Source organism: Bos mutus, chromosome 8 (assembly GCF_027580195.1).
Source record: "Bos mutus isolate GX-2022 chromosome 8, NWIPB_WYAK_1.1, whole genome shotgun sequence".
NCBI lineage: Eukaryota > Metazoa > Chordata > Mammalia > Artiodactyla > Bovidae > Bos > Bos mutus.
In genome coordinates, this window is record NC_091624.1 from 51,742,671 (window position 1) to 51,760,609 (window position 17,939).

Genomic DNA, 17,939 nt, shown 5'->3' on the forward strand with positions numbered 1-17,939 from the left:
TGAATTGTGGAATTAAGGGATGTGGAAAATAGAAGTCTACTTATGATAACAACTGTTATTTGTGTTTAACTATGTAGATGACAAGTGCATAGAGAGTAAAAGTGGTTTCTTTCAGTAGCCAGTTCTGTCGCTCAGCCGTGTCCGACTCTCTGTGACCCCATGAATTGCAGCACGCCAGGCCTCGCTGTCCATCACCAACTCCCAGAGTTCACACAAACTCATGTCCATCGAGTCTGTGATGCCATCCAGCCATCTCATCCTCTGTCGTCCCCTTCTCCTGCCACTAATCCCTCCCAGCATCGGGGTCTTTTCCAGTGAGTCAGCTCTTCACATGAGGTGGCCAAAGTATTGGAGTTTCAGCTTCAGCATCAGTCCTTCCAGTGAACACCCAGGACTGATCTCCTTTAGGATGGACTGGTTGGATCTCCTTGCAGTCCAAAGGACTCTAAAGAGTCTTCTCCAACACCACAGTTCAAAAGTATCAATTCTTCGGAGCTCAGCTTTCTTCACAGAAAAACCACTGGAAAAACCATAGCCTTGACTAGACTGACCTTTGTTGGCAAAGTAATGTCTCTGCTTTTGAATATGCTGTCTAGGTTGGTCATAACTTTCCTTCCAAGGAGTAAGCATCTTTTAATTTCATGGCTGCAGTCACTATCTACAGTGATTTTGGAGCCCAAAAAAATAAAGTCTGACACTGTAGCCAAATTCTACCTAAAAATTCTGTGTATCGCTAGAGTATTTATGCTGACACTATCTCACAGTCATTTTCATTCTCAGTATTTATTGTTACTCAGTTATTTGCAATTGTAAATAGATTAAATGTTTTTTAGTTATTACTCATTTTTTAAAATTGTCATTTTGGGCATGTGGGAACTATGTCTTTTCTATATGCCTTAGCCAGTAAACAAATATAAAATGCCCGTTAGGCATAATAGGATTACTGCCAAGATATATGCAGATTAAAATTTGTTGTTAATGTTTATAAAATAAAAGGGACAAAATAGTAGGTTAAATCATAAGAACTTCTAGATATTTGTCTATAAAAAGGGCAATTTTATACAATTAAACCCCCACCCCCAAAATGACAATGATTGGCTATTGATTTCTAAATACTCTCAGAATCAATTATCGATTTTGTTTTCTTCTGTTATTTTTTTAAAAAACATGCATTCTATTTTGTGTTTAGAGCTGATGATGAACCACAGCAGTTCTTTAATACTCAAGCCTATTTAGCTTATACTGCTAATGGATTACAAAGAGAGACAGTACACAATCCTGATGGATCACAGCAGTAAACATTATAACGACCTCTGACATTTTTACTATATTACAGTCCTCCTGTCAGGCGTCAGAGAGGAAGAAGGGATCGTCAGTCTCGACTTAATTCCATTAGTCAAGATGAAAATTATCACCATCTCCCTTATGCACAGCAGCAAGCAATAGAAGAACCTCGAGCCTTCCACCCTCCGAATGTATCTCCCCGTCTGTTACACCCTGCTGCTCATCCACCCCAGCAGAATGCAGTAATGGTTGACATACATGATCAGGTATAGTAACAGAATATCCAGGAAATACAGATGCTTAAAGTTGGTAGCAGTGTATTTAGTTTGATTGTTTTTTGTTGTAGATTACTTTTACCTAAAAGGAAATAGTTTTACCTAAAATGAATCTATTTGAGATAAGTTCATCGTTCTTCATTGAAGATTAAAATTTAAATTCTACACAGCTTCCTTAAAAGAAAGTTGAACTTTAAAAAATTTAGATCAGGGTTATAAAAGCTCAGAATGACTTCATTGTAATAGTTGATTTCAAATGACTGATAGAGAATTTAATAACAACGCCAGTCAGTCAGCTGGTGGTTTGAGGATATACTCCTGTTTTCTGCTTCCTTCCAGTTTCTTCTAGAGTAATTCAGTAGGCAAGACAGTTGGGTGCAGCTTTGCTTTCAAGTTTTCCTAGGTCTCCACTGAGACGACAAGTACCGAGCTTTCTTTCGCTTTGTTCCTGCCAGGAACTGAGGAACTAGCTGAGAAGAGGGTTTGCCAGACCAAAAATCATAGCCACAGATAGAAATTTTCCAAGTATATTATGTGAAGCTCCTTAATAATAAAACCTCATAGACAGTACAGCAAACAAAACCTTTCAACTACTTTCCCTCTTGAGTACAGATGCAGATGTTTAAATAATAAACGATAGTGTTATAGTAAAATAGTCTATCCTGATGGTGCAGGATAAATTCAACACTAGGAAATCTTCAGTATAAAGGGAAAATGTTTTATTTTGTTGATAGATGCAAAGATATAAAATTTTGCCATCATATCCAATAAAATATCTTAAAATGGAAAAGGGGAGTTTTATTTTCTGGAGCTGTCAGTGAGGGTTATTGAGAGCATTCCCCCGATTGAGGATAACCACTCCCAGAGTTTGCTCAGTTTCATGTCCATTGAATTGATGATGCCATCCAACCATCTCATCCTCTGTTACCTCCTTCTCCTTCTCCTCCTGCCTTCAGTCTTTTCCAGTGGGTCGGGTCTTCACATCAGGTGGCCAAAGTGTTGGAGCTTCAGCTTCAGCAGAATAAAAGTAACTGGCACCAAATGTAATTTGCAGTCAAATTCACATCAACTGTGAAGTTACTCAAAGTATTTGGGACTGCAGGGGCCTAGAAAACATGCATATTCTCTTTGGAGGATGAAATCTTCATTCTAGTTTTCAGAGAATTTCCTCAACTAAATTTTCAAGGACAGTAAGCAGGAAACAAAGTTAACCAAATACATGAGGAAAGAAAGACTGTAAATGAAAACCAATAGAAATAGATCCACACTGAGTTCACATAACATTTCAAGCAACATAATTAATGGTAAAACTTAAAGAGTGCTTTCTTGCTGATAGCTGGACTAAGCCAGGGTGATGACTATCACTGCATCTATTCAGTATCCTGGAATCTAAGCCAGAACTGGGGGCTTCCCAGGTGGTAAAGAATCCACCTGCAATGCAGAAGACGTGGGTTCGATCCCTGGGTCAGGAAGATGCCCTAGAGAAAGGGAATGGCAACCCATTCCAGTATTCTTGCCTGGGAAATCCCATGGACAGAGGAGCCTGGCAGGCTACAGTCCATGGGGTTGTGAAAGAATCAGACCTGACTAAACAACAACAGGCCAGGACTGATGATAGAGGGTAAGAATAAGAAAAGAGCAAATAGCGTCATAAGTAATTGCAGATGAGATAATCATACAGGTAGAAAATCCCAGATTATTAAAGCAACAATACAGCAAATCAGTTGTGTTTCTTTATACTAGTCAGCATAATTAAAAAAAAAAAAAATACATTGAGCATGTTTGAAATTCTCCATATTGAATATGCAAAGAAGAAAGTACAACTGAAATCAGAATAACATGAAGGAAGTTAAGGGTCTTAACAAAAGATGTTCAAGTCCTTTTTGATTACAAAACTGTCTAAATAGATACTTGGCTTGAAAGATCCAAACCTGTAAAAACTGTCTGCTTTCAGAACTCACATACATAGAATTAGTGTATTCCAAGTAAATTTCCCGTAAGTTTTTGGTGTAACTTGAGAAACTGATTCTGCGATTTCTACAGCATTTTAAAGGACCAGGGATTATCTAGAGCAGGGAAAAGCAAACTACTGCTGGCTGTTTTTCGTAGAGTTCTGTTGGAATACAGCTAAGCTTGTGTGCTCATCTGTCATTTGTGGGTGCTTTGTGCAGGGACCAGGATGGCCCACAAACTTAAAGTACTTAATTTTCTGGCCCTCAGTGAAATAGCTGGCCAACTGACACTTTGGTCTCGGGTCTCTGAGGCCAGGTGGTTCTCAAAGTATGTCTTGAATTAGCTAATCAGCAGCAGCAGCACCTGGACATTTATTAAAAATGCAGATTCTCAAAACTATACACTAGATTTATCAGGTGTGGGACCCAACAATGTGTTTTAAGCCAATTAAGAGAACTTTTGGTGTATAATTCTGAAGTAGAGCAAGTTGGGCAGAGTAGCTCTTCTAATTATTAGGACTAATTATAAAGCTGTGTGAAGGCATTTTTGCCAGAATAATTAAGAAATTTGGTATGGAAATAGACAAAAATAACCTATCAGCAATATAACAAAGCCTCCAAACTTACAAAAGAATTTTGAGTAATAAATTCAGTAAGTAGTATTTATGAAGAAACCTAATTTCTTGGAGGTATAGTACTATAGTAGTGATCATGTAGTGACATGACAAAAAGACTGAATATAAAATTGTTCTTTGTAAAATAACATTTAGTACAGTTAATATAAATTAGGATTCCAGTGGATTCTGAAACTGAATAAAATTATTTGAGGTTATTTACATAAGAATAAATGTATAAAAAATGGCCCAAAAATAAAATGAGAAGAAAGTCTGATAATGAGAAGAACTTGTCTTACTAGATACTGACTTTTCTAGTAAGAGACTATAATTGAGACAACACAAATTTGGCACAAAATAGATCTAGGTATGTTTGGGAAGTTACTGAATAGAAAGAGGTAATTCAGTTTAGAGGAAAGGGGAATGTTGATTTACCATTAAATAAAAGATTTATCAAAAGAGAAATCATAGACTGAGAAAATATTACATGTATCTCTAAGTAAAAAGCCAAACTATAAGTTAATATGAATGGACAGCCTTACAGAAAGTGGGCAGTGAACACAGGATATAGATTATTTACATAAAAGGAAATCTAGATGATTAATAAGCATATTAAAAGATGTTCAACCTCTCTAATCTGAGAAATATAAATTTAAAGTAAATCCGGTAGATACTGGTTTTTCCCCCTTCCCCCATTGTAGTATTTGTATATAACAAGCAAGCATGCTTATTATGCAAATATTGTACATCTGCCTTGAGTGGAGGTGCTGAGAGTCTTGTTACTACCATTGGGATTGTGATTTAATCCATCCAGACTTTTGCTAAAGTTTAAAATACATTCACCCCTTTACCCAGTAATCCCTGTGAAATAAATGAAACTAATGTGTAAGGATATATGTTCAGTGATGTTTTTATGGCTGTTATTTGTATTGGTAAAAGGTGATACAACTTAAAGTCCTTTAGTATATGAATGATAGGATTGTGTTAAAGTGATGACTGTATTTGAAATATCTTGTTAGTGTCAAAAAGAATGAGTTGGCTTTAATTTCTTTAAAGAGATATCTACAATATTAATTGGAAAAAGTAAGTTGCAGGGTAATATTTCTGTTAAGAACAAAAACAAGCATGACAATAGTTCATGCATATGTTTATATGCTCATGGAGAATGATACAGGAGGACATATTTTTAAATGTCATTTGCTTCCAGATAGATAGGATGGGAATAAAACTGACCAGGAGAGAAGGGAATTATTTATTTTTTTAAAAATGCTACTTAACGTTTCACTGCTGCTGCTACTGCTAAGTCGCTTCAGTTGTGTCTGACTCTTTGCGACCCCATAGACCGGCAGCCCAACAAACTCCCCCGTCCTTGGGATGCTCCAGGCAAGAACACTGGAGTGGGTTGCCATTTCCTTCTCCAATGCATGAAAGTGAAAAGTGAAAGTGAAGTCGCTCAGTCGTGTCCAATTCTTAGCGACCCCATGGACTGCAGCCTACTGGGCTCCTCCATCCATGAGATTTTCCAGGCAAGAGTACTGGAGTGGGGTGCCATTGCCTTCTCCGTTTCACTAGTTGGATTAAACAAATGGTTTTTTCCCTCCTGTTGAATGTGAGCAGGTTATTAGCAGACATGTTTCTTTTTTTTAGATTTCCTCCTTAGAAAAGTTTTCTGCTCTGTAGAGCAGGCTTGAAGAGTTAATATAGCAGTTCATTATCTCCTGGACTTTACAAGTTTTTTTGAGTGAAGAGTCAGGCCCAGTTCAATGGATATCAATATTGCTCTTGAAACAGCTTTTCTCTACAGTAACAAGAATATTTTGGTTGAAACTGTTGCAGAAGTACATTGTGAACAATCTTTGCAGCTAAGAATAGAATCAATAAATGCCCAGATTTTAATTTTTAATAATTGATGTTTTATCCAAACTGTTAAAAGTTTATCCAAACTCACACTCACATCTTTCTGTTCTGTTTCTTTTCTAATAGCTCCATCAGGGCACCGTCCCTGTTTCTTACACAGTAACAACAGTGGCACCACATGGGATTCCCCTCTGCACAGGCCAGCACATCCCTGCTTGCAGTACACAACAGGTCCCAGGATGCTCTGTGGTTTTCAGTGGACAGCACCTCCCTGTCTGTAGTGTGCCTCCTCCAGTAAGTCTGTGCAGTACTTCTATAGAGTGGCGAAATATGTTATATAAACAAAACACAAGAGACTTGGAGCTTTTCACTTTCAAGTAAAAAAATGCAGTTTTATTGCAACAGAAATCTCAGTTGCACTTATACAGTAACAGTAAAGTAGAATTAGCTTTAAAACTTCATATGTTTTTACGTTAATTAAATTACACATATTTTAACATTCTTTGAAGGTCAAAGCATGTTCCTTCACATGTCTGCACTGTTTATAATTAAACCTTAATAAAGATTGTCCTTCAGGTTTTAACTTAGGATATTGAACTGATTAGTAATTAAGTCTCAGAGAATTTGGTGATCAACATTAATAGTCTCAACACTTGCTGGGTTTTTAATAGGCACTTTGAGTTGCTTAGACACTTATTCCATACTATAGGAAGCCTGTGATGAAAATAGTACCCTCATTTTCTAAATGATGAAATTGAAAATGGTGTGCTTAATATCATAGAAGCAATTAGCATGCGAAAACAGGAGTTCATACTCCTTTGCCTCTTATACTTTGTCCTTTACCAGCCCCTAGTTCAGCCCCCTTATTTGAAAAATAGGTTGCTGAAAACCAGAGAATTTAAATGACTTGTCTAAGGTCAATAAAGTCTTCAAAGTAAAGCACTTTGCTAAATCTTATTAAAATCCTAATAATCCTGTCTGAATTTGAGATTAAAACAAACACATACATACAAGTACTAACACCAATTTAACAGATTAATTTACCCATGCATGGTTTCTCATTAATAGATTATAGAACCAATGTGCTAAATTAGCAAACTAAAATATTGAGAGATCATAAAGCATTTAGTTGTGAATTGGGCTCTTAGAAATAAAAAAAATTACAAGATTGAAAAGGACAGCTTCTTGGAAAGTAGTAATGTCTGCTACATTTTAAGCCAAGTGGGAAGAGATTCCTTCTCTGTGGCACTTTCCCTTCATTTTCATAGGTATTACAAAAGCTTAAGTAAAAGATAGGTGTTTTGACTGATTTATAAGAGCTATGTAAAATCCAGAATAATTACTAGTTACAATTTATTGTACTAATAAATGCAAAAATGCATAAGTATCTCATTGTTACTATAGGTTATTAAGACATTTTTATGATTCTGGGAGTAACATTTCAATCTGATTGTATAGTTTTTTTTTTAATTAATATATTCTGATACTCTCTACAAAAAATGATTTCTCTTACAGATGCTTCAAGCATGTTCTGTTCAGCACTTACCAGTACCGTATGCTGCATTTCCACCCCTTATTTCCAGTGATCCGTTTATTTTACATCCTCCGCATCTTTCTCCCCATCATCCTCCTCATTTGCCACCTCCAAGCCAGTTTGTCCCTTTCCAAACACAGCAGTCACGATCGGTAGGTATCTCTTCTGTCTTTAACTTTTACAGAATGTTTAGACGTAAAAGACAGATTAATTTAGTAGATGTTTAAGTTGTTATCATTTAAAAATTGTAACTATGACACTTTCCTGGTTCTTAAAAGAACTAAGAACCCCCACACATAGAAATATATATAAGCAATAATTGTACCTACAGTTACTTGGTTTATTAAGTTTTTCTAGTTATTTTATATGAAACTTGTCTAATCAAATTTATTCTTTTGTATCTGCAATCCTTTGGAAATTGAATCTGGAAAAAAAAAAACACAGTTCTAGTTTTTCCTTTCATACGTTTCTAAAATGGGAAAATGAAAATATTATAAAAATGTTTATACTTGTTAGAATAATATTTATATTCATTTAGGCAAGTAAGTAATCCTTTGAACCTCAATTGTTTTTTTCCAAAGGGTGGTTTTATGCTGTGTTCTGATGAAAAGTAGATGGGATACTCTGTTAGCATAGTTCACTCTGTCCTGGAGCTGGAATATAGCTGAGAGGCATAATATTTCCAGGGGCTGGAGGGATCAGTGCGGGAAAACACACAGGAAGAAGGCCCCATTGTTTTCTAGACAGGCCAAGTTGAACATCTGAACCGTGATTAAAGGAGAATAAGGGAAAGAACATATGGAAATGCTTTGAGTGGAAATGGTCTTGTGAATGGAGCTTGATGGTTTACCCTAACAGAGCCTGACCATGCTTTACTTAGGATTTATACACCATGCTTAGTCTCAGGAAGAGGTGAGATACGAGCTTACCTGGCTGCTTTCCTGAAAATTAGAAGCCAATTATGACAGAAGTTTGGCTAATCTGAAAAGTTGAAACTACTCCCACAAGAAAATCTTTTATTAGAATCAGAACAGGATTCATGCCAGGATGTTCCTTAGGAAGCTTCCAGTACCTGGGAATTCAAGGTTAAAACTAAATTTAGCCATCATACAAGCATACATAACTTTCCACAGTAACTGTTAGCAGTTACTTGTATTTGAATAATGTGTTGCTGTTCTCTTAACTGTGGGAAGAAGTTAGACTAACATTTGTTCCCAAGAGATCAGATTGAAAGCATCAGCCCCAGAATGTGTACACAGATGTTCATAGCAACATTATTCCTAATAGCCATAAGTGGAAACATTCCAGATGTCCATTAACTGATGAGTGGATAAACAAGGCATGGTATATGTATCCAGTAGATGATTATTCAACTCCAAAAAGAACAAAGTACTAATATACAGACTACAAGATGGATGAACCTTGAAACCATGCTAAGTGAAAGAAGCCAGATACAAGGGCCACATCCTGTGTGATTCCATATATATGAGATGTCCAAAATAAGTGTATAGAAATATAAAGTACATTAGCAGTTGTCTAGAACTTGGGAATGTCTGAGGGAAATTAGACAGTGGTGATGATTGTACAACTCTTGTGAATATACTAAAATCCACTGAATTGTACCCCTTAGCAGGGTGAATTTTATAGTATGTGAATTTTATCTCAAGCTATTTTTTTATAAAAGATTGGGGAGGGGGCAACATAGGCTATGTGCTTTGCAAAGCACTGTGTGCTTTCTGAACATTGTCTTGGTGTTCAAATCACACTTCGGAAGTAGGCTGTGAACATGTCAGTTCTACAGATGACAGTATTAAGGTTCAGATTAAGTAATTTCTATAAGAACCACAGGGCTCATTATTTACAGCACCAAGAGTTTGTCTAATGCCAAAGCCCGTAAGCTTTCTACTATAAAATAACTGCCTGCTGTGTTCTATACTATTTAGCCCTAGTTCTCATTTACAGTATACACCATCTTTGATTTCGTCTGTTAAAAGGTTGTGTCTGAAATTGATGTAGTTCAGTGTGCCATGACTTAAGTAACTTCAACTTTGGTGTAACTGGCTTACTACATGACTTTTTGTCTTTCTTTATATCATTTTTAAGGGAAAGTTCAAATAGTGAAAGATATGTATCATTTAGTGAATAGTGGAAATGTGTAATAACATGCTTGAGAGATCTTCTTATTGAAATTCAGTTAAAGGCAGTATTACTGTAGGCTGTATGTCCACATGTATGAATTTAGATTGATGTGAACATCAGGAAATGCATGACCCAAAAGATATCTTTGGGTTTTTTGAATTTTGTTATAAAGCACAGTCTATCTGTCTAAACACTGGAAGTATATTAGTTTGCTTTTTCCCCCCCTCAGCCTCTGCAAAGGATAGAAAACGAAGTGGAACTCTTAGGAGAACATCTTCCTGTGGGAGGTTTTACTTACCCTCCATCTGCCCATCCCCCGACATTACCTCCATCAGCTCCTTTGCAGTTCCTAACACATGATCCTTTGCATCAGGAGGTTTCGTATGGAGTAGTAAGTTTTCATTCGTTGTTATTAATTTATTGCTCGCTTTGGTAACTAACTTGTTTTGAGTTCTGCTTCAGTATAATTCTACATGTTTCGAATTTTAAATGTATTCTTGCAGTCAGTTGGAAAATTGTGTTTAGAAGCACACCTAAGAGTATTCTTGTTTTAAACTAGTTGCTGCACCTTTGTTAACATTTAAGAAATACTAAATACCCTTGAACAATAAATAACTTTCTAGGTTTTTAAAAAAGAAGAGACTTTATTTAACACCTTAAAAAGTTGTGGATGTGGAATGATGTTAAATTGTCTTAACATTTTTTCTCTACAGCCTTATCCTCCATTTATGCCTCGGAGGCTCACAGGACGCAGTAGATACCGATCCCAGCAGCCCATACCACCACCCCCTTACCATCCCAGCTTACTACCATATGTGTTGTAAGTTCTGTCTTATTCTTTATTGAGTTCTGAATTTTGACACCCTTGAGATACTCTTCCCTTTATGAACAATTTTATATGTCTTAGATACTTGTTTTTATTTGATGTTAAGAGGTTGGGGTGGGGGACCATTTAAGGCTGAAAGAGAAGAGCAAGGACAGGGGAGAAGTGGGGCAGGGGTACACCAGAAGTTAGGTAGAGAAGCTTAAATGGGTTGCCTCTTTCACAGCAGGCGTCACTCGCCACCTTCCATGGTTATCTAGCATTTAATGCTGCCACTTCTCTCAAGGGAAGCGAGAGAGAAAAGTTATATCTGTGCCTTAGAAATACTCTGCTAGGATTAGATTTGTAACAGAAACACCCATAGGTTAAACATCATAGTTCTTTTTATCTTTCTCGTGCAGTGAAGTCTAGAATTAGGTGATTCAGACATGGTCTGTTAACTCCATAACTCTGAAGAATGGGTCTACCATCCTCAAAATTTTATGGTTTCCTCTGCATGTTATAAGATGACTTCTCAGGCTCTGGCCGTCACATCCACATTCTAGCTAGCAAAAATGAAACTGAATCTCTCTGCCTACCTGCTTCCTCTCAAGGATAATTACTAGAAGTTGCATGTATGATTCCTGCCGACATGTATAACTCCTGTTGGTTAGAATCTAGACCCATGTCTGTAAGTACTTCTAGAAAGGCTAGGGAATGTTGTTTTTATACCAGACGGCTATGTGCCTATATCATACTATTTTAAAAATTGTAGCTTTATTATCTTAAAATCAGATACTATAAATCTCCTAATTTTGTTCTTAAACTGATTTTATTTAAAGTCTTTTGCATGTCCATATAAATTTTAAAATCAGCAAATCAGTTTCTACTTTAAAAAAGCTGGAATTTGGTAGGGATTACGTGAGGTAGGGATTATGTGAAATCCATAGATGAGTTTTGGAAAAGAATTGACATCTTTAACAATATTGAATCTTCTGACCTACTTATATGGTATATTTCTCTGTCTATTACCTTTTCAAATTTATCCTAGCAGTATTTTTACAGTTTTTATTTTACAGGTCTTGCACATGTTTTGTTAAATTCATCTGTAATATTTCATGTTTTTTTATGCTGTTGCAAATGATATTCTTTTAATGTCAGTTTTTAATTGTTTATTGCTAGTAAAATCAGTTTCTTTAAAGGGTTGTCACTGATCAACATTCATTCTTTATCCCTGTAGCACTGGCCATGTTCTTCTCATCCTGTTCACTGATACAATGCATTAATGTATCAATCCTTGTGTTGGTTATTTTCACTGCAGATCAATGCTTCCAGTGCCACCTGCAGTGGGCCCAACTTTCAGCTTTGAATTGGATGTGGAAGATGGAGAAGTAGAAAATTACGAGGTTAGTAGATGAACTGTGAGTTGATTTGGGGAACTTTGTATGCATAAAAATACTGTACTACTCAACTCATTCATCTAATTAAACACTAGGTAAATCCATTGTATATTTCAAGATACAGATATATCAAAAATTATTTCAACATGTGCCACATAGTTATGATAACAAGATAGACTGGTGTTCTCTATTAGAATTACATACACTTCCTGTGAGAGAATGTAAATGAGAAAATGATGAATTAAGATCGGATATTCTGAAAACATTTTGTGGCCGCAGAAGTGTGAAGAGTCAGTTCCTGAGGGATGGGAAAGCTTTTTCATGCCTAAGATTGAGGCAGGGAAATGCTGGATATTCTTGAGGAAGAACATAATATCTAGCTAAATTGAGAGGAGAACCTGGAGATTTGATTGAAAAACTCAACTGGTTGTATTTGAGTGCCCTGTGCTTGCCCTGGTACAGAATGAACATAATTTTGAATATTGTGGGAGGAACGAACCACTAAATATTTTGGTGTTTATCGATCAGATTGCTATCTTAAAGAGTCAGAATTAGTAGCATGAAGAAATAGATGAAGTGGTTCAGAGTTGGTGGCAGGGTAACCAATTTTTACCAGACAGTAAATTATAAAACCACGCAAGTTCTGAACTATGAAAACTTGAAGTAGAAAAGAATACACTTTGACAGACATTTTAAAACTAGAATCAATAGGATTTGATCATTGAATGGTTTATGGTAGTGTCAGGGTTGTGAGTGGGGAGGGTTCCAAGAGAAGATGCTCTGCAAAAGGACTGCAATAGCTTGTGAGGAGGGCTGCCTCCAAGATGTCAGGGCAAATAGATAATACCACTTAATTTAGATGATGTTGACATTGCTGTATTATTTGAGGTTTGGAGTAGAATGGACAGTTAAAGGGTTGGGAGACATATTTGGATTTGGAAATGTTGAATGTGAATGACTGACTTTGTTTTGGTACTGCTGGCTGGCTGCTGCTTACCCCAGCCTCACTTAGTCTCTATACAACATAAATATTGGAACAGGTTTTTTGTTATTTGTTTTTAGGTAAATGGAATCTGGGTACAGAGAGGAAAGACACACATAGTCTTACAGCATCCCTCCCCCCTTTTTAATGCATGTGGAAGAAATCAGGCCAAATGCTGTATTCTTTTGTCATTTTTAAAATGCTGTTATGTTACTTTCTGTGTGTACAGTCATATTGCAGTGTCCTTTGGATTCCAGTCTCAGATCTCTTGAGAAATGGGCTATAATAATTTTATGTTTCTACACTGTTTATGCTAGTTTTGAACAGAGTAGTAAGAAAAGGAGTTGGTTATCCTTTAGGCATTTTGTACTAAAATTATCATAAGTCATATTGCTGAAAGCAAGACAGCTCTCTGTTAAACAGATCATATACATATCAGTGGTAAAAATAGTGATACCATCCCAGTAAAAGAAAAATATTTTGTGTTTGGCGTTAGAGTCTCTTTCTAAATTATATTTGGGGTTGACATGTTTAATCTTCTGCAAAATTGTACTTTAATCCAGTCAAGAAAGTATTTGCTATTTGTGGTTTTATCATAGTGTGCATGCCTCCAGTACTCCCTATTCCAGAGTACTCATCATTTTTTGAGTCTCTCCTGTACATCCTTGCTTCAGTGCCTTTACTTCCCTTGGTTCTTCTTAAGAACTTTGCCCACTTCTTACACATGGCTGTCTTTCAAGACCCAACTAATGCTGCCTCTGTGAAAGGCAGTTCTGGTCTATTCCCAGGTCTGTATGAGTCTTTCTCCTTTTTGCCCTCATAGGTGTTATACAACTATGCATAATTATTATGTCCTGCCTTCAGTTGTCTTGCCTTCTGATCATGTAGATTTGTTAAGGGCTCAATATCATTTTACTCTCCATCCAATAAGGCCTTAATATAGTAGTCAATAAATTGTATTAGTTGACCTAAGTATCCTATAGAATATAAAATAGAGGTATAAAAGATATATCACCTGTATCATAAATTTTATAGCTAATTATAGTCAGCATTGATAAAATTTAACAAGTTACCATCTATTTAGCATTTAGAGACACTGGGGGCATGCATGGGGAATGGGGAAAGAGTCTTTTAGGTGACCCATTTCTCCAAGTAAGGCTGTACCAGAAGTAGCAACAGTTACCACAGCATTGATTATTGAGTCTGTGGAAAGTTAAACTTATTCCTCTCGTTGTCCATCAATGTTTCTTTGTTACCTATTCTCTTAACCAGTGGTAGCCTTAAAAAAGGGGGTGGGGGGCAAGCGACCTGTACATGGCTGCCTGATTGTAGAAAGCAAACGAACAGTTAGAACTATGGAAAACCAGGAAAATGGAGGGACTAGGGTAAAATCACGGAGAAGGCAATGGCACCCCACTCCAGTACTCTTGCCTGGAAAATCCCATGGACGGAGGAGCCTGGTAGGCTGCAGTCCATGGGGTCGAGAAGAGTCGGACAGGACTGAGCGACTTCACTTTCACTTTTCACCTTCATGCATTGGTGGCAACCTGCTCCAGTGTTCCTGCCTGGAGAATCCCAGGGATGGTGGAGCCTGGTGGGCTGCCGTCTGTGGGGTCACACAGAGTCGGAAACGACTGAAGCGACTTAGCAGCAGCAGCAGCAGGGTAAAATCAATAAATATAATAGCTACAATGTGTTGAAACTTACCACCTGAGTTAAAATCCATGAGTTCATGAGTGATACTTCAAAAAAAAAACAATAGAAAATAAATTTGTTGGTCTTATCCTTCCAATTTCATATAAATTATGCAACTAAGTATAGTTTGATATGAGGCAGTTGATCAATATAAAAAGCATTTTATCTAATAAATAAAGAATAATAGAATATTACAATTTTTAATGAATTAATGGATCCTAGGCAGTGTTCCATCAGTGCTAACATAAAAACAAGACATGCTGAGCAGTATGATGGAAATAGTAAAACCTTCCAAATTATAGGAAGTAGAGACTACTTGATCTGCCTCTTGAGAAACCTATATGCAGGACAGGAAGCAACAGTTAGAACTGGACATGGAACAACAGACTGGTTCCAAATAGGAAAAGGAGTTCGTCAAGGCTGTATATTGTCACCCTGCTTATTTAACTTCTATGCAGAGTACATCATGAGAAACACTGGACTGGAAGAAACACAAGCTAGAATCAAGATTGCAGGGAGAAATATCAATAACCTCAGATATGCAGATGACACCACCCTTACGGCAGAAAGTGAAGAGGAACTAAAAAGCCTCTTGATGAAAGTGAAAGTGGAGAATGAAAAAGTTGGCTTAAAGCTCAACATTCAGAAAACGAAGATCATGGCGTCTGGTCCCATCACTTCATGGGAAATAGATGGGGAAACAGTGGAAAAGTGTCAGACTTTATTTTTTTGGACTCCAAAATCACTGTAGATGATGACTGCAGCCATGAAATTAAAAGATGCTTACTCCTTGGAAGGAAGGTTATGACCAACCTAGATAGCATATTCAAAAGCAGAGACATTACTTTGCCAACAAAGGTTCATCTAGTCAAAGCTGTGGTTTTTCCTGTGGTCATGTATGGATGTGAGAGTTGGACTGTGAAGAAGGCTGAGCGCCGAAGAATTGATGCTTTTGAACTGTGGTGCTAGAGAAACTCTTGAGAGTCCCTTGGACTGCAAGGAGATCCAACCAGTCCATTCTGAAGGGGGAGATCAGCCCTGGGATTTCTTTGGAAGGAATGATGCTAAAGCTGAAACTCCAGTACTTTGGCCACCTCATGCGAAGAGTTGACTCATTGGAAAAGACTCTGATGCTGGGAGGGATTGGGGGCAGGAGAAGAAGGGGACGACAGAGGATGAGATGGCTGGATGGCATCACTGATTCGATGGACGTGAGTCTGAGTGAACTCCGGGAGTTGGTGATGGACAGGGAGGCCTGGCATGCTGTGATTCATGGGGTCGCAAAGAGTCGGACACGACTGAGCGACTGAACTGAACTGAACTGAGAGGGGACAGGGAATGTATTAAACCACAGGAATCGGTGTGGGGAGGTTCAGTCAGCAAAATTCAGACTGGGAACTTCTACAGGCGGTTGACTTGGTTTCTTTAACAAATAGAAGAGTAAAAATACATACTTGAGACATCAGGCAGTGGTAACATGGTTTATTTGGATCCTAATTTGAACGAACTATTTCAAAGAGTATTGAAAATAATTGAAACAATCAAAGATATTTAACATTAAGGAATTACTAGTTTGGAGAGTGTAATGTTCTGTTGTTACATTTTAAATAATCTTTTAGTTTTTAAAGTGCTGGTGGTTCTCAACCTGGGGATAGTTTTATCCCTTAAAAGGTATTTAGCAAAGTCTGGAGATAACTTTTGTATAGACCAACGCACATGGGCTAAGTTGCTTCAGTCATATCTGACTCTTTTCGATCCTCCTTGCCAGGCTCCTCAGTCCGTGGGATTCTCCAGGCAAGAATACTGGAGTGGATTGCCATTCCCTTCTCCAGGGGATCTTCCACATCCAGGGATTTGAATCTGCGGCTCCTGCATTGCAGGCAGATTCTTCAGTGCTGAGCCATTGCAGATGTTGTAGAGACCAGGGTTACTGCTAAACATTGTGCAGTGCATAGGACAACCCCCTACAACAAAACTTTACCCAAGCCTCAAGTGTCCAAAATGCTGAGGCTGACGGACTGCCTTAAACAGAAAAGCAGAACTATCTTACCAGTGAAATACCATGTTTTAGGTTTCTTTCAAAATAATGTGGATGTAGGAGTGGACAGTGAAAAAATGAAATAAAATTAGCCATGAACTGTTCAGCATGGGTAATGGGCATATGGAAGTAATTTCTTTATACTATTTTTCTACTTTAGTATATATTTAAAATTTTTCCATAATAAAGCTAATTTTAAAAAATATATATGTTGGAATATAAAATTCAGAGAAGGATATGCAGATACATCTTTCTTTCCCTCTATAGGCCCTGTTAAACCTAGCAGAGCGACTGGGAGAGGCCAAGCCTCGAGGACTGACTAAAGCAGATATTGAACAACTTCCTTCTTACCGGTTCAATCCTAACAACCACCAGTCAGAACAGACTTTGTAAGTACATTTTTCTGACATCTTTCTGTATTAAATTTACTTTTCCACCTTCATGAAATAAAAGTTTGAAAGTCAAAGATAACTTGATGAAGGTAAGTAATGACCGTTTTCATAGTCTAGGCTTGTGCTGTCCAATAAGATAGCTGTTAAAGTTAAAATTCTTAGTTGCACTAGCCAGTGATGCTGTATCAAAAGATAGAGGTATATGGCATTTCTGTCACCTAAGAAGGTTCTAGACAGTGCTGTTCTGGATTTTTATGAGCCTAGAAATCTTACGGTTTTTAACTCTAGAATGTTTTATATTAAATCGAAAAGTCTCATACCTGTAAAATTTGAGGGGTTTACCTAAAGATTCTGCTTATTATAGCATCTTTCTTAATAGCAACTCTACTGAGATATAGTTCACATTTAAAGTGTACAATCCAGTGGTTTTTAAGTATATTAATAAGAGTTTTGCAACCATCATCACAGTCAAATTAATATCATTTTCATCACCCCCAGTAGAAATACCTTATCAATTAATAGCCACTCCCCATTGCTCCCCAACCCTCCAAAGCCCTGACTCAGGCCCCCACTAATTTACTTTTATCTCCATAGATTGGCCTGTTCTGGACATTTCATGTAAATGGAACCAATATAACATGGGGTCTTTTGGGTCTGGCTTCCTTGATTTAGCATAATGTTCTCAAGGACCACCATATTGTAGCTTGTATCATTTCATTCCTAATGGGCCACACCATTTTACATTCTCACCAGCAGTGTACAGAAGTTTCCTTTTCTCCCCATCCTCACCAGTGCTTGTTATTGTCTGTCTTTTGATTCTAGCAGCCCTAGTGGGAATGAAGTGTTATCTCTTGAGGTTTTGGATTTCATTTTCCAGCTGGGCTAGTGATGTTGAGCTCTTACTATGCTTACTGGCCATTTATGTATCTTCTTTGGAGAAATGTGTATTCGCATTCTTTGTTTTTTAATTGGGTT

General features: G+C 37.2%; 1 protein-coding gene across 16 annotated transcripts in view; it reads left to right on the forward strand.

The window, feature by feature from the left end:
* RNF38 (ring finger protein 38) overlaps positions 1–17,939 on the forward strand; it is a 118,764-nt gene that overhangs the window by 96,546 nt on the left and 4,279 nt on the right. For all 16 annotated transcript variants that reach the window (XM_070375640.1, XM_070375641.1, XM_070375642.1 and 13 more), the window contains 7 exons: positions 1,337–1,550; positions 6,109–6,276; positions 7,498–7,668; positions 9,885–10,046; positions 10,369–10,475; positions 11,779–11,863; positions 16,840–16,961. In XM_070375640.1, the coding sequence (XP_070231741.1) occupies positions 1,337–1,550; positions 6,109–6,276; positions 7,498–7,668; positions 9,885–10,046; positions 10,369–10,475; positions 11,779–11,863; positions 16,840–16,961 (1,029 nt within the window). The remainder of the gene's footprint in view (positions 1–1,336; positions 1,551–6,108; positions 6,277–7,497; positions 7,669–9,884; positions 10,047–10,368; positions 10,476–11,778; positions 11,864–16,839; positions 16,962–17,939) is intronic.